The sequence below is a fragment of the Hippocampus comes genome, unplaced genomic scaffold (assembly GCF_001891065.2).
Source record: "Hippocampus comes isolate QL1 unplaced genomic scaffold, H_comes_QL1_v1.1 scaffold112, whole genome shotgun sequence".
Taxonomy (NCBI): Eukaryota; Metazoa; Chordata; class Actinopteri; order Syngnathiformes; family Syngnathidae; genus Hippocampus; species Hippocampus comes.
In genome coordinates, this window is record NW_017805841.1 from 2232872 (window position 1) to 2254796 (window position 21925).

The following is a 21925-nucleotide window of genomic DNA, read 5'->3' on the forward strand; positions in this document are numbered from 1 at the left end:
GTGTGTCTTCCTCAAAGCCTATCCTGTAAACGCTGGCCATAAAACTAAGATGCCTCACTGTGTGTGCGTGTCCTGACTTCTGGAATGACCCAAAGCCCGCAGCCAAAGGACCTCCAAGCGCTTGCGAAGATTCGTTAGGTCAAAGGAGTTCAAAGAGATGAGAAGGTCCAAGACCATTCAGACATTTAAGAAGCAATTAAAAAAAAAATCGATCCTAAAGCACACAGGAAGCCAATGCAGTGATTTTGAAATCAGCGTAATATGCTCCTGCCTTTCCGGTCTTCATCATGAAACGCGCTGCCGAGTTCTGTCATCATTGTAACACTTGGAATGATTTTTTTGGGGGAAGACCGGAAAGTAGGGCATTACAGTAGTCAATCCGATTTGCGATAAAAGCATGCATTAGCTTCTCAGTGTTTGCCCGAGAGAGAAAAGGGCGGACTCTGGTAATATTCTTTAAGTAGTAAAAAACTATTTTTGTTCACTTTTTAACGTGCGGTGCAAAATTGAGCTCCGAGTCAAGAATCACACGCGGGGTTCTCACTTGTGATGAGGCTTTATGGAGGACGCTTCGCATGTTCAAATAGGAGAAGGCTGAAATCATCAGTCAAAGCACCCTGCCCCCTGTTTTTTCAATGCCCTCCTCACATGACATTCAAGACTTTGTTTCTCGTACTTGTTTTGTGTTTTTTTTGATTTGATGGCGTTTATGTTTGGTTCGTGTTGTTTTTTTGTTGTTGTGCTGCGCTGTATTTTTTATTCTGGTTGTGTTGCTTTTGTTTTGTGTTATGAATGTTGCTTGTGTTGGGTTTTTTTGTGTGTTTCAGTTGATTTGGTCTTGTGCCTGTGTTGTGCTTCATTTGTCAGGTGTTTTGTGTTGTGTTCAAACTGTATTTGCATTGTTTCGTGTATGCGTTGTGTTTTTGTGCTACTTTTCTGTTGCGTTCTAGGTTTTTGCATCGTGTTTTTGGGTGAGTTGTGTTGCACTTATGTTTCAGTTGTTTTATCTTGCTTACATGTTTTATTTGTCTGGTGCTCATATTTGTGTTCTTTTGCATGTGTTGTATTTGTGTTTTTGTATTTTTGTTGTTTGTGTTGTGTTTTTGTTAAATTGTGTTTTGGTTGTATTTGTCTTGTACCTGTGCTATTTTATTTATTTATTTTTTATTTGTCTGTTCTTCATACTCTGGGTTGTTTTGTGTGTTGTTGTGTTTGTGAAATGTGGGGTTCCTCCTCTGCCACCACTGCCCTTTTCACACATGCTACTGCACTGCACATTTCAATAATCTCAATGCAAACATGCATCATCAACACTTCGACGCTTGATGTGCTTTTAATTGCAAGGTGGACAAGGAAGGAAGGAACAGGGAAAATACTAAACTGGCATAGTGTCGATCACTTTTTTGTTTGTTTTGAAATGTTTAAAAAGTGACCTTTTACAGTCTCCACCCAAGCTCCATCACACACATAATAAGGCACATTGCCATATTGAAAACATCACAGACACACAAGAAGACAAATAAGAAGAAGAAGCAGCGAAGACTCATTAGTCTCTCCTCCAACTCGTGATGGGGAAATGAAGCCTCAAATTTGCTTCATGAACCTTTTTTTTTTTTTTACTCCTCTTGATGACACTCTTTGTTCAACGTTGGGCTGAAAGCACACTGACTTGCCCATTCCAGAAACCCTTTTATTTAAACCAACAGTGCCATTAACAGAGTAAAAAAATAAATAAAAATAATACAACTGCTTCATGAAGCAAACCTGAAGCTTCATTTTCTCATCACGACCTCCAACACAACATGTGTTCTTCCAAGCACAACTTTAATTTCAATGAAGCAATTGAAAATTACAATGGGCTAACTCAATTGTTGTAAACATTGACTACTGGTGTAAATGAAGGTCTGGTTCCAATTTTGACATCGGGTCCAGTCCAATCTCCACTTTCTGATTCATCAGTGCAACACTTGGCCAAAATGCCTAAAAGTGACTTTCAGTTATTGATAGAAGACTCAGAAAGTAAGCAGTGCTTTAGCTTGGGTCCCAATGAAACTTTTATGAAATATTGATTGATTTAATGAATGTTTGGATTTATGCCACTATTTTAAGAAACCCTTTTTTTCTAATCCCAATTTGTTGCTCTGCATTCAGGCAACCCAGATTATATGAACTGGGATCCAAACTATGCAGAGGATGAGAGTAACTCAATTACAGATAAAAATGTCATTATAGTTCGTCAGTCAAAATATTTGTCAAAGTGCCAAAATCGGAGGTAAATGGCAGTTTCTGTAAAATAATGAACAAGAAGTAACCATTGCCAGATAGATAGATAGATGGATAGGATGATATTTATTCCCCCCCATAATATAACTTTTTTCAATTTTTTTCTACTTTTTCCTCTTATTTCTACATTTGTATTGCAGCATTACACGCTATATTTTGTAACATTGCAAATATATTATATTTTATATTAATTTTTTTTTCCATGATGTTTTCACTGTCATAATGCAACTATGGCTATTTTAGTTACATTTCATCTTGATCCTTGAGATTTTTATTTATTTTGTCTTGTAATATCACCGCTTTATTTAGGTCACATTGAGATTTTTTTCTCGATAAATATTGTAACATTCTTGTAACATTAAGAATTTGAATCTGATGAATTTACATTTTTCTTTTTTTTTTTTCAGAAATATTTCTTGTAATAGTTGGACTTGACTTTCCCTTCAGCATTTTGGCTTTATTTCCATGTTAGATTTCATTTTAATATTTTGGCTTTACTCTCACAATATTTCAACATTTTTATCAAGATATCCTCATAATCTCAACGCTTTTTTCATATTTTCCCGAGAATTAGGTTTCATTGTCTTTTGGTGATTCAGACTTCATTTGTTAAATGTGACTTATTTGTCGCTTAGTATTCATAATCTTTCTACTTTTTTTTTGCCATATTTGCACCAATTGAGTCTTGTAAATTTAAAATGTGTTTGTCTTGTAATATTTTAACTGTCATTTTGTGAGTAGGACATTTTTCCTGTATTATTTCAAGTATATTCTGCCCGTCTTTAAAACTCATCTCAAAACTCATTTCTATTCTTTGGCTTTTGACCCAGTATGACTCAGACTTGATTTTTTTTGATTTACTGTTTTTGTGCTTTCGACTGTCCTTGTTATTAATTTATTGTTTTATTGTTTGTTGTCTCTTTTCTGTTTCTACTATTGCTTGGGTGAACACATGCATGTGCATGTAACTGGCCATTTGAATAAAGGGATTCTATGATTAGACACGTTCTTTTATATAAAAACAAAAGTATCAAAAGCAACATAATTCCATGAAGACGTAAATGTAATGTAGTTCTTTTTTTTTTTTTGTACAAGTTGTCCATTGCGCTCACATTCAGTCCTGCCCAAATACTGTCCCACTCATTGTGCTGTTTCAACCGTGGGCCATATTACGCAAAAAGGTACACACTAGAAATGCATACATTGGAGTATTATCATTATTACAATGAGAACCTACAAAAAGACCATGAGAATAAACATCATAACAATAATAAAAAGTCAGTGGGGTATTGCAAAGGTCCTCTTCCTTACCACCGTCATGAACCTATTTACATCATAATAACAAAGCTATCAAAAAACAAAATGCTCCAAAAGATCCTCCTAAAAATGTTTTTTTTTTTTTGGGGGGGGGGGGGGGTGGGGGTCCCTTTTTTTTATAGTCTACATACCACAATGTCCATCCCACATATTTACAAGCCTTTTAGAAAATAATTTAATTATAGTTATACATTTTCTACACTGCTCGGACCGGTCAGTTACGGAGGCTGCAACATTAGGTAGACCAATGAAACCTCATTGGTTCATAGGGTCTTGGTGGGCGGGGCTAACAGTCGCAGGGCGTCTTTGTGGGGTGGGCGGTCACAGAGACGAAGTGGTTGAGTCGACAATTTCTCTGCCGTTGCACACGGTCGGGACGTAGTGGGCGCTGACGGAAGCTGCAAACAAAATGAAATCGCATTTCATAAAAATGACATTTGCTATTTATGGCCAAAAAGCCTTTCAATGGGTCCTGACCAAATTAATATGTATGGCTTGATTGGTGGAAATGAATTTGATTAACTGGGAAACATGCCTGAAATTTGAAAAAAATGCAACTTTATATTGATTTGTTGCACTTTTAGCCATCCCTAATATTTTGACCCTACCATATAAGCATCCAATGTGGCTCGTGATGAAAATGAGTTTGAGGTGCCCAGTAAATATTGATGACAGCAAATTGAGTGTGAAAAAAAAAGTCAGCGAAAATTATGGCCAAACACAGTACAACGCTACAGTACGTAACTTGTGCCCCTCCACCCCCACCCCAGGCTATAATTCTGCACCTTGTTGGGCTGCTCAGCAAGACCTTGGACAAATGTTGAGTTTAATTGCGACAGTCATTATTTTCACTTGAATAATGATTTGCGTTTCCAAAGAAATTTCTGGATGATTCTTCTCTGTTTAGTTTGCTTTTTACAAATTGGATACGAGCATACTCAATTGCTAGGTAGATAACATCATTTACGCGATGTGATTACTGTATCAGTGGGCCAGTGCAAATGATGGCGGTCGACACAAAATATCAATGATCAAATACGGAAAAATAAAGCCAGATGTTAGATCAGTTATTAACCTTAATCAGAAATGTGTCATCCCCTCTAGTATTGGTTTAAGTGAAAGGGACTTCTTTTTTTTTAAAGCAAGAAAAATAGAGTAGATATTTCATTTGCTTTCGAGGGCCACAAAAAATGAGGTGACAGGCCCTCTTTTGCCCACTGGCCTCGAGTTTGACACCATACCGTGAGATGCGTAGGAGACGGCGGCCGCCCCGCTGACGCTGAAGCGATTGAGGTTGAGCCTGTGACTGGTGACGTTCTTCTGGGGCTGGAACATGATGATATGAACCTTGGGAGCAAACATGCAGCCCAGCACCACGAAGCCGCTCAGGCTCACTGAGATGCACATGGTGGTCGTCTGGACCTGAAAGCACACCCATCGTAGTGTGAACAAAACTTTAACAGCACGGTGCTACCTTGACTTACCGCTGACCCAACTCGACTTTTTCCAGCTGTGAGATGTCACTGAGATATTTTTTTTTTGCTTTGTCATGGGAGCCTGAGTAACTCCAACTCTCAACATTAAAATGCCAATCAGTTTGCTAAAAATGATGCTTTTCCCTTATGTTTGTGTAGATTTCCAACCACATAGGTTGAACGGGGGCAACTAGACTCTTCCTGTTTGAAAAGTTTTTTTTTCTTGTTCTACGAAAATGTTCAACAATGACTGAGGCAACTGTGCTATTAGGCTAATGATTTTTGTGTTGAACCTGTTTGTCTCTTTCAATAAACGGCTTCGGTGCATCGTTGACCATGGCTCTCCTTGCCCACAGGTGAGGGCATTACGATACAAACGCTCCATTTTTTTTTCCTGATAATTCAGGTCACCACGCAGAATGATGCCATTTGTCTCAGTTTTTCGAACAGGAGAAATATCGATAATGATATGAATGCTTGTGTCAGGTGAAAGGTAGTAAGTACTCTGTAGTCACTGGACGTGACATAGAAGATGGGCAGAAAGGCCAGCCAGATGATGCAGGTGGTGTACATGGTGAAGCCAATAAACTTTGCCTCGTTGAAGTTCTCGGGGCACTTCCTGGTCTTGAAGGCATATCTACATGGGAGACAATCATATTCATATTAAGAAAGCAGCGGTGGCGAGTAAGCAAGTGCAAATACGTTATTTACTGTTCTCATGTGGATTTCTCAGGTGTCTGTACTTTACTTACTACAGCGCAGTATGCATTTTTTTTTTTTTGCTGATGTTCTTCCTACTCTAAAAAGACATACCGTATATTCCGCACTAAAAGGCGCACCTAAAAGCCTTCCGTTTTCTTAAAAGCTCACAGCGCGCCTGACAATCCGATGCGCCTTGTGTATGGTCATTACGGTAATATTGCGACCCCAAAACGGCTCCTTGCTCGAGACATGCTGACAACGCAGAGTTCAAACTTAAGGCGACCGGTTACGCAGTTGAACACGGAAATAGAGCAGCGGCAAGAGAGTTCAACGTTAACGAGTCAATGTTATAACTTGCTGTTGGTTAAGTGAACTGTGTCGCTGCTTTATTAAATACATTTTACTGACATCTGATCGTTCTGTTGGTGTTTCCTTGAGCGTATCTCCATCTGGTGGATGCATTGTAGATTGCGTCTCATAATGCGGTGCACCTTTTAGTGTGGAAAATATGGTAACCTGTCTGTTAAATCTAAAATCCATTTTCGTAAACAAGGGTCAAATTTGACCTGCAGCATCCTCAGCACTTTGTAGCACCTCGCAAAGCATTTACATTTTGAAAGATTTTAATTTTGTTTTGGTTGACTTGAGGAAAAGTCAACAAGTTTCAGGGTAAAAGAATGACATCTAAGGTGTTTTTATTGGTGCCAACATGGGTCAAATTTGACCCAAGTAGTAAGTGTTAGGTTCAGATCTGAACACAGGAACTTGACTTTCTCTCATTCAATTGTTTCATTCTTTCAATCAGCGGCAAAACATGGCATAGTTTCACCCCCCCCCCCAAAAAAAACAAATTTCTGATCAAAAAGCGGAGAAAATTTGCTTTTTCTAAAAAAAAAAAAAAAAAGACATGTCAAGCAGAAAAAAAACGCTTATATTTTCTGCTTTTGTGACATCTCAAACTTTAAGATAAGAAAAACGATAGCCAAGTAATCAGAGTCTGTCATTTTATTTTGTGGGAGTGGGTGTACTTTCAAAATCATTGTCACAAACAAATTAACAACAACCCACTGGGTGGCACTTATCCATATTTAAGAGGTATCTACATACAATATCAGAGTCTATACCTTCTTATTTTTACTTAAGTATGAGAGACTAATCAGTACTTCAACTAGCTGATTTTTCCACAAGTGTCTGACCTTAGGAAAAACACCAGCACTTTTTCGACAACTGTCAAAAACAAATGAACAACAAACAGGAGGGATGACACTTACACAGTACACAGGATGACCAGGAGTACGTCGTAGCTGAGTGACAGCAGCATGCTGGCGTCGCGCACGTTGCACTTGAGGATGACCGTCTGCCGGCGCTCGGGCAGCGTGAAGCGCCGCGTGCCTGGAACTTCCAGCAGCAGCCACACGGACACCATCACCAACTGCACCGAAATCAGGCTCAGGCAAATGAAGACCTGCGACACACGGGGAGTGCTCGGGTCAGGACCTCGCTGAACTATGTCATGTTGTGTCGGTCATTTTGGCCTACGCTGACTTGAGAAGACGGGCTGATGAAGCGCGGCCTGGCAGCACCCGCTCCGTCCTTGACGCCACCGAAGATCCTGGCGATGCGATTGGTTTTGGTGAGCAGTGCCGAGTAGCAGACGGCGAACGATGTGCCCAGGCCGAGGCGGCGCAAGGCGCAGATGGCCGGCGACGGCTTGGCCAGGAAAAGGAAGGTCATGGCGTAAGACATGAAGACGCCCAAGAGGAGGATGTAGCACAGCTCGCGGCCCGACGCCTTCACCAGTGGCGTGTCATTGTGGCGGACCAACACCCACAGCACCAGGCCCGTGCACAAGAAGCTAGAGGGGTAGATTTACCATAGCATGCATGTACATCAGTTCGTATTTGTGGATGTAATTTCTAGATCAGCTTGAACATGGACAAACATTTTCTTTCACATAGAGAAAAATAAAAGGTTGCTCAGCATCACACTCTATAGAATCATCTTGAGTAAGACAATTATTAAATAATCAAAATCAAATATTCAAAATATTTCCAAATCTATTTTTAAATGACTTAAACAGTATATATATTTCATGATAAATTTGTTTCCATTCATTTCTATTGTCTGAGTTTGTGATGCATTTCCAGTCTGGTGCGCACAAATCTTCACCCGTCGACACCCATTAAAAACTTGATTTGCGTGGTAGCACCTCTACATTGCAATAGATAGCACCAAAGTGGGGCACAACAATCAAATGCCCTGAGCTGGCCAGCTTGTCATTCAGCGACATCCAATTATGACCTTGGCCCCTTGCTGGGAAGGACGTCGTATGCAAACAGGTTCAACTTCAAGAGTGGAGAGATCAAGTAATTCAGTGAAGTGACTTAACACCTTTTGTGAAGCCAAACCATCAGGAGAGTAACAAAAACCTCAATCTGAGCGACATGCACAGCAACCCATAGACACATGCTCTTTGGAAGGCTCATGCTTTATTCTGCTTTAGTCCGCCTCATAAAATCAACCGAGCAATGGCTCGTCACTGGAAAAAGAAACTTGTCATTTGGGACACTCGTAAATCCAGATACCACAGAATTTACTGGAATCATGACTTTAGTGTTGCATGAGTGTAGGTTACTTCACACTTAGGTACACATTCAAGAGAGTACCTTCATCATAACCAAGTGAAGCACCCAAATCATTTTCTGGAGGTTTAATCTGCTTGGGTTGAAGCGAGCGCAGACACGATGCATGACGATCATCACTCACCCCACACAGGCGATGGTAATGGGCCCGATGGCCCATGCGTCTTCCCACATGATGTAATCCTCAGGGAGCTCGTAGCAGGACGTCAGGTCGTCGGTGGGCCACTGACCCGGAGCGCAGGGTGAGCAAGTGAACTCGTCAGCCAGGTATTCGTGAGGCTCGCATGCAGTACAGATCCAGCAACAGTACTCGCCTGCGACGCAGATAGAAAAACAAAACAAAACAAAAAAAAACTGGCGATAGGATTTGATCTGCTCTCGGACTGATAATGTGTAGTGAAAATTCAAGCAACGGCTGTCCCACCTGCCTGCATTTTCTTCATCTCATTGCGCTCGCAGGGGTCGCTGCATTGCGAGGTGGGCGCTGCCTCCCTGGGCCACTGAATCAGACCGCCATTAAGACTGAGACTCTCGGCCCATTCGCCGACCGGCACGTAAGCGTAGCGTTCGCCGGAGCGCTGGTAGCTGAAAATGTTGTAGCGGCCTACGCCGTCGCCCTGGGAGTCGAACTTGACGGCCGTCTCGCTGCCGGCGGGGGAGAAGGGGGCTGAAGAAGAAATGAAATGATGAGTGGACAATTGCGAACAATCACACCATGAGAGAATTTTAGCTGCGAGCACCTTTCTGAAGCCTCAAAATGACCATGAAACTTTGACACCATACTTCCTGTTCTATTTCTTGCATGCATACCTGAGACTTTTTTTATGCATGATGTTATGATATACATCGCCACCAAATTCCAGTTCAACAAACTGCTTCCAGGGGCTTTTTTATTTTTTAACCTACATTTCGTGTGGCGTTACTGAGTGTGATTTTGGGCGTAATATTCTCGACCCCGAAAATAAATGCAATGCAATTGTACCAGGGTGCACACGCGTGTAAAAATTGATGAGTTTCAAGACCGTTGAGGTCCACGAAACTTTTTTTCGTTCTTCCCTTTTTTAATCACTCCTTGGAATGGTCAGCAAACATTGAACCCATGCTTCATCCAGACAAGAGGACATAGACAAGAAAGCTTCACAAGTGAGCGCACACATCTGTTTGGAATACTTCCACTTTTGGGTGAATTATCAGCATTAGAAAATAACACGTTACTCTACTACACCCACTTCTTTTTTTACAATCACGACTAACCTAACTACTTCTCCCAAACATATCATCTGTCTACATTTACGTCCATCAAGAACCATTACTGCATTGCAATGAGCAGCATTGACAAGAACCTAGATTTCATTGCAGTTTACTGTCCACCAGCAAAATCAAACATATAAGAGAGGAGGTTCGGTTTGGAAATCCAGTGACTACTTTTAAGCTTGTGTTTCTGAAAGAAAATATTGAGGTATGTTGCACACACACACACACACACACACACACACACACACACACACACACACACACACACTGTGCTGCTGGATCATTGTTATATTCTGATTGGAATTCTAATTGGGGCTGATTTGGTCGAATTCAATTGAAGGAGAACCTGGACTTTACCAGAAAATGTAAAGTTCAATTGCGAGCATGGGTCCTTCAGACTTTTTTGTGCATCATATTACGATAGACATGTCCACTGAATTCTGTGTCAGGCGGAGGAACTGGTGTCTAACTTTGCAGACGGTGCAACTTTGGCAAGGCCTGGTGCTCGGGCTCTCATAATAAAGTCGTGTCTGCGGTGTGTGAGGCTGAAAAACTCAGAGCGAGACATTTTCATCAAGTATTTGCAAAGAGGCTATAAAACGCCTGCTATGCTTGGCCATGTCTGCCTCTGTCAATGGCCTCCAATTTGTCCCCGAGGCAACATCGACACAAACATCACGGCTTCGCAATGAGATCTGACAACACCTCATACCGAAATGCGTCGTTAACAAAGGGCCCGTAAAATCATGGAGGCGTGGAGCAGAGCACAAGATCCCTGGGCATCGCTCTTGCTGCCCACTCGCTGATGGAATTGGCTTCGGGGGCTTCTCTGCGAGGGCGCTACGCTGAGGAAAAGCGCCAAATTGGTTTGTACACAAGTTGTTAGGAGAGGATTAGCGTGGACCCTGAGGACATTGAGCTAGATTGGAACATTGGCGGCGAGCAGAAACGGTAACGGAGAAGCCCACCAGGAAAAGGAGGATCCAAGGAGTGCGAGAAGGTTATTTTGGATGTGACACCGGAACAACTCACCGACAAAACAAAAATGACATCAAATGATTACGTGGTAGTAGCCAGGAAAGAGCAGAACAGACCTTTGGCTTTGGATCTTTCATGAGAATCCGTCACAGATTCTCCGTTATTTGATGAAACGTTGTATTTTTAGTTGCCTGCAGATGTCGCAAGGCAAAGCACTTAGTTTGAAACACGCACCCTACTCTAAGACCCTACTTTGAAACCCAAACTCCCGTTTGAAACCCTAACCCGATTTTGAAACCGTACTTTGAAACCAGAATTTTTCATCTGCTTGTACATTTGTGACCAGTGAATTTGCTGATATGTTTCAATTCATTTCATTTGTCTTAAATATGTTATGCGAACCCTTCTCACGGTTTCTCATTTTTCCACAGATGTTTTTATTTGTTTGTTTTTTCCTTGCCCTAGAGGGGAATAAGATCAGGAGATGTCAATAATATTTAACAATTGTGGGCATGTGAATCGTTTTAAGTCGTTTCTGTGATTGAAGGCTATATAAATAAATTTGACATGGCTTGAAGCTCATCAATAGTATTAGCCAGCATGGATTATTGGTGTCTGCATTCATTTCAATGGGAAAGGATGTTTTGGAACGGGTTTTGAGTAGAGAACGTGGGAACGGAGCAAATCAGTTTGTACTGTATCTCAAGGAACCCGTGCATCTCAAATTTTGGCTTGCAACACAAGGCCAAGAAAACATAACACAGTATTACAATTAATAAATGATAAAAGCAGTAGCTGTAAATATGTCCGATACCCAAGGAGCAGATATTTCCTAAAAACATTTCGGAGGTGTTTCTAATATTCTGTCCCTCTCCAGCAGCTGACGGTTGTCGTTTGTGTCCAGGCAGACTGCTGGCTCCAGCTCGTGGGTTGGACGGCGCAAATTAGCTGGGACTGTGCTGTGAGTGGCATTTAAATTGAAATCTTTGCAAGCGTCGAAAAGCTGCTCCAACGGTGGCGGGAGGTGGGACTTTTATGAAATCCATAAATCACGGAGACAACATAACCCTCGCATCTCCGTCACAGGAAATTCTCCTTGTCAAGTCTATTTCGGAGTTTGGGTGTGGTGGGGGGAGGGAACGCGGTAAATGTTGGGGTGACAGCTAAATGAAAATGATTTAAATAAGCGCTGATAACATCTGCAGACGAGGAGGAGGAGATATGAATCCATTATATTGCCAAGTTGGCAGATAATAAAGTCTGTTAAGAACACTAAAGCAATGAGACAAGCGGGGCCCACCTCCCATTAGACATCCAGACACACCAACACAACAGTTGGCCACTGATTATCATAACGACTCCTTATTAGAATCTGTGCTGAACCCTAATTAGTGTCTGCATAATGAAAACTAAGATGTCCCATTTCGGAGCATTAGCGATCACAAACACCCGAAACCTTGCTTGAGCAGCTTTTTTTCCCCGACTTGTGAGAGGGCGACCAAAAAACCTCAGACTGGCAGATGTTAAGTTGTGCTCAATCTGACCACCCGTCACAGTGCACGGAGGCGCTTTGGGCTACGGCCTGACGCCAAGCTCTGATGTTGGCATGAAGCCTGAACCGGCGTCAAAAGGACAGGCTGATGTCATGTTCAGTGGCGTTAAAGTTAGGCCCCCACTAGGGTTTAGCTTCTTAGCAGCTACAAATACCAAGCCTTGCCACGAATAGCAAAAATCTGCAAATAATTGACACCCATGCAAAAAAGTTTTGCCGTTGATTATAGATGACACAAGATGGCAGAAAAGCTCTTTTTTTACGGAAGAGGATTAGGGCCAATGAAGAAAAAAAAAGAAGGTTGGCAAGATTCTCACTTTAATCTCAGAATTCTGACTTTAAAGTGAGAATTCTGACTTTAGAATTCTCACAGTGAGAATTCTGACTTTAGAATTCTCACTTTAAAGTCAGAATTCTGAGATTAAAGTCCTGGTTGTTATAGTTAGCAAAAACGAACAAAATCAGGAAATCTCTACTAGACACTCCACCACTAGGTGGTGGCAGTGAACTTTTCCTCATATCTGGCAACCATCAGTTTGCGATTTTGCTTTGACAAACCTTTTCTCAGTCCAGTATTGTTTTGGTTGTTTTAGATTTCAAGCAGTCACAAAAACAAAAAATATTCATGTCGAAGTCACTGTTCTGTTTGACATTCTTTACTCTTTTCACAAAAAGTCTCTGCTTTTTTTCAGCTCATTATTTAAAATGTTTGAGTGTTTTCAACGAAGAAAGTTGCCTGAAGATGCAAGTGTGCAATACTGTACATAACATAAACAGTTCTGAAACAATCCATTCCATACACCAGTACAGTACAGTATATACTTTCTAATAGTGAGGAGTCCCGAACATAAGATAACACAACAGCTAATTTTACTAGTATAAGCTATGTCAATGTTGCGAATAGCAGGAGCATGTGTGTTGACATTAGACTGCAAAGTTTAGCCAAGCTTGCAGATGGCGTTATTCTCGCCCCAAATGACTAATCATGACTTTTCCACACCGCTCAGTGACTATAAGCTGCATAACTTTTTACTTTGAGATGGCCCTTACCTACTTATAAACAAACGAACCAAAAGCATGTCTAAAATGAATCCAATTAATTAGAATTCAAAGGTGTTTCTGAGCTTTTATGCGCTCTCCAGTGTGCGGGTAACAAGGGAACGAAACGCTTCTATTCAAAAGAAAAGCTGCTGGGTGGAAAGGAACGGGCTACAAAAATGAAGGTCAGAGGTGTGATTGTAATATCTGAGCATACAGTGATAATGTAGGATGATGAAATTGTCACAAAAAAAAAAAAAGAAAAGTACCATGAGAGCAAGCGGCACACAATGTCCTACAGCAAGTATCCAAAATGAGAAAGTGCTTATTATTGAAGATTAGGGGTGTGGTGAAAAGAGGCTTTTCCATTCAGAATGAGTAATTAATTATGTTCTCGAGCATGTCAGGCTAAGTCTTGCCCAGGGGGGATTGTGGGTATTAAAGGAGAGCAGCGAGAGATAGAGAGAGACGACGACAAAGGAAGTCAGTGGCTGGAAAAAGTCATCTAAAAGTGAGGAGATTAAGGTTGCCAGTTTGGCTTCACTTTTCTTTGTGTGATGCAAATTTGAAATGGTAATTAGGCAAAGGGATAGACAACATTACAATATATTATGAGACTGGACCACATATTAGGGCTGAACTATTCATTGCTTTTGCAGTAACATTGCAAAATAATAAAATCATTGATTTTTGATTGTAGCTAGCTTGCTAGCACAATTAATACATTTTAAAGTCTGTAAACTGCAGCATTAGCGAATTACTCTCACATGTGTTATAATTCTAATTGGAGAAAAACACTGATGTGTAATTAACTTTCTTGTGTTTTGGTACGCAGCTCCTCCGCAAAGTTCCTCTTGTCAGCACAATGAATACATGCTTAAATCTATCAAAGTAAGACATCACCCAAAACATCTAGACTAGGAAATAAGACTGTGATAGAGCTTGATGCTTTTCATTGCTACAAGCTTGATTACAAACACTGCAGTGATGTTTTTCTTTTTGGCTAATAATTTGGATACACACAATTTTTCCTATACCGAGAAAGATGTGATGGTAAATATTACCCTGTATTCACATTTTAATTTCAAAGATAATGGAACATAATCCATCCATCCATTTTCTAATCCGCTTATCCTCACATGGGTTGCGGGCGTGCTGGAGACTATCGCAGCTGTCTTCAGGCTGTAGACGAGGTACCCCCGGAACCGGTTTCCAGCAATCGCAGGGCACACATAGATAAACACCCATCCACACTCACACTCACACCTAGGGACAATTTACAGTGTTCCATTAACCTGCCATGCATGTTTTGGGAGTGTGGGAGGAAACTGGAGTACCCGGAGAAAACCCACACGGGCACGGGGACAACAAACTCCACACAGGGAGACCGGAGCCGAAACCGAACCCTGTACCTCTGCACTGCGAAGCTGACATGCTTACCAATTGACCACTGTGCCGCCTAATGAAACATAATGCATCTGAAATTGATTTTATTAAAAGAAAATTGTGAATACTATATACAAGTGATTCTGAAAGTACTGTATGGTACTATTGGTACACTAAAGCAGTGGTCCCCAACCGCCGGTCCGCGGACCGGTACCGGTCCGCAGGGCATTTGGTACCGGGCCGCATAGAAAGAACTTGCCTTATTTCCGTTTTATTTATTTCGGAATACGAAAAATGTTTTATTTTGAAAAACTACCGGATTCTCCGTTACATCCGTCCGTGTCACGCTTGACTCACGTCAAGCCACGCTTCTCCATCACGTGACCGATTACTTCAAAACAAAACGCAGGAGCTCGCAAAATGAGTAAAAAAAACTGCTGGAGATCGCAAATGACGGCGGCCTTAAAAGTACGTTCGAGACAACTGGATTAAAGTTATGGCTGAATATTCTGAGATCGCCACAGTAGCACTGTTGCTATTTCCGACATGCTACATGTGTGAGGAGGGGGTTTTCTGCAGCAACGGCGATGAAAACAAAATTACGAAGTAGACTGGACATAAACCACACACTTGAGGTGTCATTCGGAGTGTTGCGGCCAGATTAGACGCTCCTTGTGTTTATTATTATATTTCGAAAACACCACAGTTTTCATGCAGCTCATACCATATTATTTTGTTGTATTATTTCCACCACACCTTAAATGCCGGTCCCTGAAAATATTGTCTGACATAAACCGGTCCGTGGGGCAAAAAAGGTTGGGGGCCCCTGCACTAAAGAATCACTGCCTGTGGTGGACACTTCAGTTGTATTTAACTTTTAACTTCATTAAATTTGTATATAACCTTTAAGAACAGTTTTATTTATAAACATTTTTTTCAGGTAAAATTTCTATTTAACTTACATGCAATGCATTTTAATAAAATCATCTCTCTCTCTCTCTCTCTCTCTCTCTCTCTCTCTCTCTCTCTCTCTCTCTCTCTCTCAATTATTCATGTTATTGTCCTAGTGTCATAATGTGGAGCCATTGTAAACACCCTCTTAAGTTAACAAATGTGTTCCTTACGAGTCAGGGCATGGATATACGTATGTCAGCATACACCTGCTCTACATAAAACATAACAATCAATGCCCTGCAGAGGCTTTGGCCAGCATTACACAGACAAAACCCCCTTTCTTTATTTACTCCAGAGAGTTGATGACCTTAGTACACCTGTGGCCAGTGCACGCAGCATAAAAGGGACACACTTACAGATCTGGACGTGGGGATGCACTCATATGTCACCAATGTGCACACACAGAAACACACAGTTGCTATATTTGTTCTCCCTGTGGAGTGAATCCCCAGGGGGGGAAATGAGCAGCAGCGGCAGCACACAAGGGCGGGAAGACTAAAACAAGGCAGAGCGATGCATAGGCGGAAAGGTGCGTTAGGAAGGTAGCTGAGATACAAGAGACAAAAGGAAGACTATAAGAGGAGGTGGGAGGAGGCGAGGGGGGCGAGCTGAGAGACAAGATAAGAGCAAAGAAAGGTGGCGAGTGTAAAGGGAGAGGATGGCAACAGAAGGAGAGATAGGTGACGGCGTTAAATAGAGGAATGCTTGAAGGACGGATGGACGGACGGATGGGGAGAGGGATGAAGGAGGCGACAAACAGACTGACGCAGAGAGGTGGCGAAGGCAGGAGAGCAACCTTGTGAAGTCTGAGTGGGATGTGCTGTTTTTGAATGTGGCGAGAGAACACTTTCTGGGTGCGAAAGACGAGGAGCAGGAGAAGGGAGTATGAGAGAGATGTAGAGGGATGGAAGGATGAGGAAGAGAGCGACAGAGACGAAGGAGGAGGAGGTGAGGAAGGTTGTTCTCGAGCATCCAAAATGTCACAGTAAGCTCTCTGCTGCTCAATATGGCCCTGGAGGCACGCCGCCTCTGCCAATACAGACACATCACACAAATGCATGTGTACTTTTTTATCACTCATATCTTATATCTCAACTTGGAACCATAGAGAAAGGAAAATTTGAACCCAGAAACTCAGAAGTGTGAGCCAGATGTGCGAACCACGAGACTGCCGACTGTACACAAGAATGACCAAAATGCACTGGGGTATATCAAACCACGAATATGCCGTGCAAATCACTTGTGTGTGTCTTGAAGTGCAGCTCCTCTTCAAAGCCCCTCTCACATCTGCAATTAATATGTTTAAATCAGTCCACCCCATAAAATAAACATACACAATTGCTTTGGGTGAATAACATGATTGAGAGATGGAGCGTGTATCACTTTTTAATGTTTTGTCAAGCAACTAGTCCTTGAAACAGTGAATACGTTTAGGTTTACCAACCGCATTATGTGAGACAAAACACAAATCAGCTAAACTAGAAAATAAGACTTTGAACTAATATTTGGTCCTCATAAATGCATGACAATGGGTTAGGCTTAGACACACATTGTTAACTTGGTCCTGACAAAGACACGAGGACAAGTTCATCTTAAGTTAGTCCTGATGATGACAGGAAAACAATTACAGCTTCAACACGTGTTCTGAACCTGATCTCCATAAACATTGGAACATTCCTCCTCAAAGTTCTTCTCCCCAACGCAATGAATACATGTTGAAGTCCGACAACCACATCATGTGATGCAAAACCCAAACTAAAATCAAAAATAAGATTTTAGAGAATTACTACCAAGCTTGGTCTCCATAAATACATAAGTACAACTAAACAATACACGCTTACAAAATTCAGACCTAACAATCATGTCCAAATCACACAGCTTCTACACTTGGTCCCCATAAAGCGAAGAAGACAAGCAAGGCTAAAACACGCATTTTCTTGAACTAAATAGAAACCGATATACTTGCATATCTTTAAAATATTGTCATGCAGCACGTTCTCGAAGCTCCTCTCACCTGCATAATGGATACACAAGAATGTCTACTGCAAAATAGAATAAAACTGTCTGACTTATACTCAGTTCGACCCCCACCAAGATAGGAAGATAAACTAAAACACATGGCTTGGGTGTCTCTCATACATCATCATTTGTGCTTGCGAGTTTGTGTGTGCGTGTGTTGGTGTGTTTGTGTTTGCTGCACATCAGAGGAGGCGAGTGGGTGGTTGATAGCTGGTAGAGGTGTCTGTTTCTGTGTGGGTTGCGTGTCTGCAATTTCATGCGAGTTAAAAAAGAAAAGCTGCCTTTCTAAAAAGCCAACAAACAAAAACAGCTTTTGTCTACATGTGCGTCTATCCACATATATACCAGGTCTGTCAAGGAGGGGAAGCTCAATTTCGGCCTACATCATAAAATGTGTCCGTTTATTTATACGTACGTGAATTCTACTCTCCTTTCCTTTTCAAAAAGATGAAAAGGATGCCTTCACCATAAGATCGGTGATTGGCTCATTTTGCTGTCAATCAAAAAGAGATTCAGCCTCAGACAGATCATCCAATCATCATACAGAAAAGCTGAGCTTCCTGGCCAGCCTATAAACGATCCCCGCCCACTGTCCATAGACTCTCAGAGACGCTGAGCGTCCAATGACTCGTCTCGTTTCAATACATTGGGACAACCTACACTGAACTCTCTAGACGCCCAGCGTCCGCGCGATCGACGCTCAGCGTCCACACAGTTTAAAGCACAGTGAAGCTGTGGGAATGAATGAGAAGAGAGTCGCGTCGTAACCAGTAATAAGAAGCTGATTCGGAACAAAAGTTGAGCGGGTTGTAGCGCATATTTAGTTAATGACATGTACACACAATTGTACGTGCACACATATATTTGATCACTTACTTTTTGACATTTTAGGGGAAGCTGAGCTTCCCTTGCAGTCTGAGAGCAATCACCTCTGATATATACAGAATGTCTTTGTGCATGTGGCCAGCAACAGGGCCCATCGCATGATCGAGCGGATGACTCGAAACAATTGGCAACACCGTCTGCTTGATTACCATAGCAACCGTCGAGATGAACAGAATGTGAACACACACCGCATGCAGCAGCAGCAGTGCGCCGAAAGCAACACACGCTCTTGGACTGTTTTCAAACGGCGGCCTGGGAATCTTGCCCTCCTCTCAACACTTTTAAAACTTCTCCTGACTTCTCTTTGTGAACAGTGATGAAAAAGTAGCAATGATTATCCACTGCGACACACAAGTCCATCCTTCATGCATTTCCAAACAGTGCTTGGCCTCATTAGAGTTGCGGGTGAGCTGCAACCTGTGTCGGCTGACTTTTTGCAGGGTGTTAAATGTGGATGTTAAGTGTGCTGTTGATTCTTTGCCCTTTGTGTATTTTGACAAAAGAGTATAGGATTTTGAATTGAATGTTTTAATAAACAAAAGCCAGTTTTTGATTGATTGGACGAGCAATACCATTTTTAAATAAAATACCCAATCATAGTATCACCACGCAGAATTTTTTTTTTTTTTTTTTTTAATAAGGTCAACTGAGAAGTAATTTCAGAATATGCCAAACAAAATATGTTTTATGTCACAAGTAATCAAACAAAATACGTTAAATAAATCATAGTTCGACCCCCACCAAGATAGGAAGATAAACTAAAACACATGGCTTGGGTGTCTCTCATACATCATCATTTGTGCTTGCGAGTTTGTGTGTGCGTGTGTTGGTGTGTTTGTGTTTGCTGCACATCAGAGGAGGCGAGTGGGTGGTTGATAGCTGGTAGAGGTGTCTGTTTCTGTGTGGGTTGCGTGTCTGCAATTTCATGCGAGTTAAAAAAGAAAAGCTGCCTTTCTAAAAAGCCAACAAACAAAAACAGCTTTTGTCTACATGTGCGTCTATCCACATATATACCAGGTCTGTCAAGGAGGGGAAGCTCAATTTCGGCCTACATCATAAAATGTGTCCGTTTATTTATACGTACGTGAATTCTACTCTCCTTTCCTTTTCAAAAAGATGAAAAGGATGCCTTCACCATAAGATCGGTGATTGGCTCATTTTGCTGTCAATCAAAAAGAGATTCAGCCTCAGACAGATCATCCAATCATCATACAGAAAAGCTGAGCTTCCTGGCCAGCCTATAAACGCCCCCTGTCCATAGACTCCCAGAGACGCTGATCGTCCAATGGGCGGGACAAAACCAGCATTTATCCAATGACTTGTCTCGTTTCAATGCATTGGGACAACCTACACTGAACTCTCGAGACGCCCAGCGTCCGCGCTGTAGACGCTCGGCGTCCACACAGTTTAAAGCAGGGGTCCCCAACCGCCGGACCGCGCACCCGCTGAGCTTCCCTTGCAGTCTGAGAGCAATCACCTCTGATATATACAGAATGTCTTTGTGCATGTGGCCAGCAACAGGGCCCATCGCATGATCGAGCGGATGACTCGAAACAATTGGCAACACCGTCTGCTTGATTACCATAGCAACCGTCGAGATGAACAGAATGTGAACACACACCGCATGCAGCAGCAGCAGTGCGCCGAAAGCAACACACGCTCTTGGACTGTTTTCAAACGGCGGCCTGGGAATCTTGCCCTCCTCTCAACACTTTTAAAACTTCTCCTGACTTCTCTTTGTGAACAGTGATGAAAAAGTAGCAATGATTATCCACTGCGACACACAAGTCCATCCTTCATGCATTTCCAAACAGTGCTTGGCCTCATTAGAGTTGCGGGTGAGCTGCAACCTGTGTCGGCTGACTTTTTGCAGGGTGTTAAATGTGGATGTTAAGTGTGCTGTTGATTCTTTGCCCTTTGTGTATTTTGACAAAAGAGTATAGGATTTTGAATTGAATGTTTTAATAAACAAAAGCCAGTTTTTGATTGATTGGACGAGCAATACCATTTTTAAATAAAATACCCAATCATAGTATCACCACGCAAGAATTTTTTTTTTTTTTTTTTTAATAAGGTCAACTGAGAAGTAATTTCAGAATATGCCAAACAAAATATGTTTTATGTCACAAGTAATCAAACAAAATACGTTAAATAAATCATGAAAAAATAATTTTCTAAATTTGACAAAGTAATCATTTTCCCGTAGTGAGATCCTGACAAGCATCAAACCCGGGAGTGTGATGTTTTGAGGAAGATTGACAGGGAGCTGGCCGGGAATGCTGTTGTCTCTCCATCTGCTTGAGGCCTCCGCAGATGGCAATGGGTGTATGTATACTGTTCGACTCAGACAGAGGGGCATATATGTGAGGCATGGCAATGAGTCACGGAGAGCTCTGTTAAAAAAACCAACAAACCACAGACCGAAATAAAAAAGCAAACTCCCATCTGAGGAATTACAAGGTCGCCTCCATATTGAAGAGGGTGTGGGAAGCTTGCTTTGGGGGGTATTTCTGTTTGGAATACCAAATGCACAGATCCAAATCAGCTTTGTGATGAAGTGCTGCCTCCACGAGTGAAAATACATCTGTAATCACGCCTCCCATTTTACAGGGCACTGTGGGAGGGGCTTTTGGAGAGGGCATTTGGGTTCGGCGATGATTCGCTACACGAATTGGCAAGTGTAACTGGGCAGCTCGGTGATGAAGTGCTGCAACCACCAATAAAAATTCAATCGTAATTACTCATTTCCCCAGCACAGGGCAGTGCGACGGAGGGCTTTGGAGTGAGAAGAGCTCTGTCGTGCTCCTGTTAGCGCATTTTTGATGTCCGGGCGCGGGAAATAAGCACCTCTACACCTGTGTCAGTCCCTGTGACGCTTGAGTTTATTTATACCGCTGCTTCTGTCGCGCTGTCAATCAACACAATCCCCACTTTACTCCTTCTCTCTCTCCAGCAGCTCCGTCGAGAGCTGCAGATGCGGCAGCAGGCAGCCCGCTATAGGAGCTATTATAACACACAACCAATCTCATTAGTGCAAGGAGGGAAGAATACGGCACCGTGGATTAGCCGCCGCTCTTATTGCTCAAAGCAACTTAGTCGTGGTGTGTCGCCAGTAATAGTTGTCAATAGCCGGCTGCTGCTTAACAATACATGGAAATTAAACCGATTGGTCTCAGGACTTGGATCCTGAGGCTGTGAAGGACAACAGCTCGACAACACACTACCTTACCTTGCCCTGTCCTTACTGTACATAAAAGGTGGCAAAACTACTCACGCTCCATACTTAAGTAGTACAGACAAAAAAAAAGTTAAAAAAAAAAGACTGGTAAAACTTTAAGTACTGATGCAATGTCTTGACTTAAAGTAGGCTAAAAGTACACATTCTGACCAATGAAATATACTTAAGTATAGAAGTAGAAAAAAAGCCCTATTCTTATTTG

At 42.0% G+C, this 21925-nt stretch overlaps 1 protein-coding gene across 2 annotated transcripts in view; it reads right to left on the reverse strand.

The window, feature by feature from the left end:
- Positions 1–3280: 3280 nt before the first annotated feature.
- Positions 3281–21925, reverse strand: part of grm3 (glutamate receptor, metabotropic 3) — a 68789-nt gene continuing 50144 nt past the window's right edge. For both annotated transcript variants that reach the window (XM_019888412.1, XM_019888411.1), the window contains exons 7-13: positions 8844–9086; positions 8544–8733; positions 7323–7632; positions 7049–7242; positions 5580–5712; positions 4842–5022; positions 3281–3998 (exon numbers count right to left, since the gene is read on the reverse strand). In XM_019888412.1, the coding sequence (XP_019743971.1) occupies positions 3922–3998; positions 4842–5022; positions 5580–5712; positions 7049–7242; positions 7323–7632; positions 8544–8733; positions 8844–9086 (1328 nt within the window). In that variant the 3' untranslated portion in view covers positions 3281–3921. The remainder of the gene's footprint in view (positions 3999–4841; positions 5023–5579; positions 5713–7048; positions 7243–7322; positions 7633–8543; positions 8734–8843; positions 9087–21925) is intronic.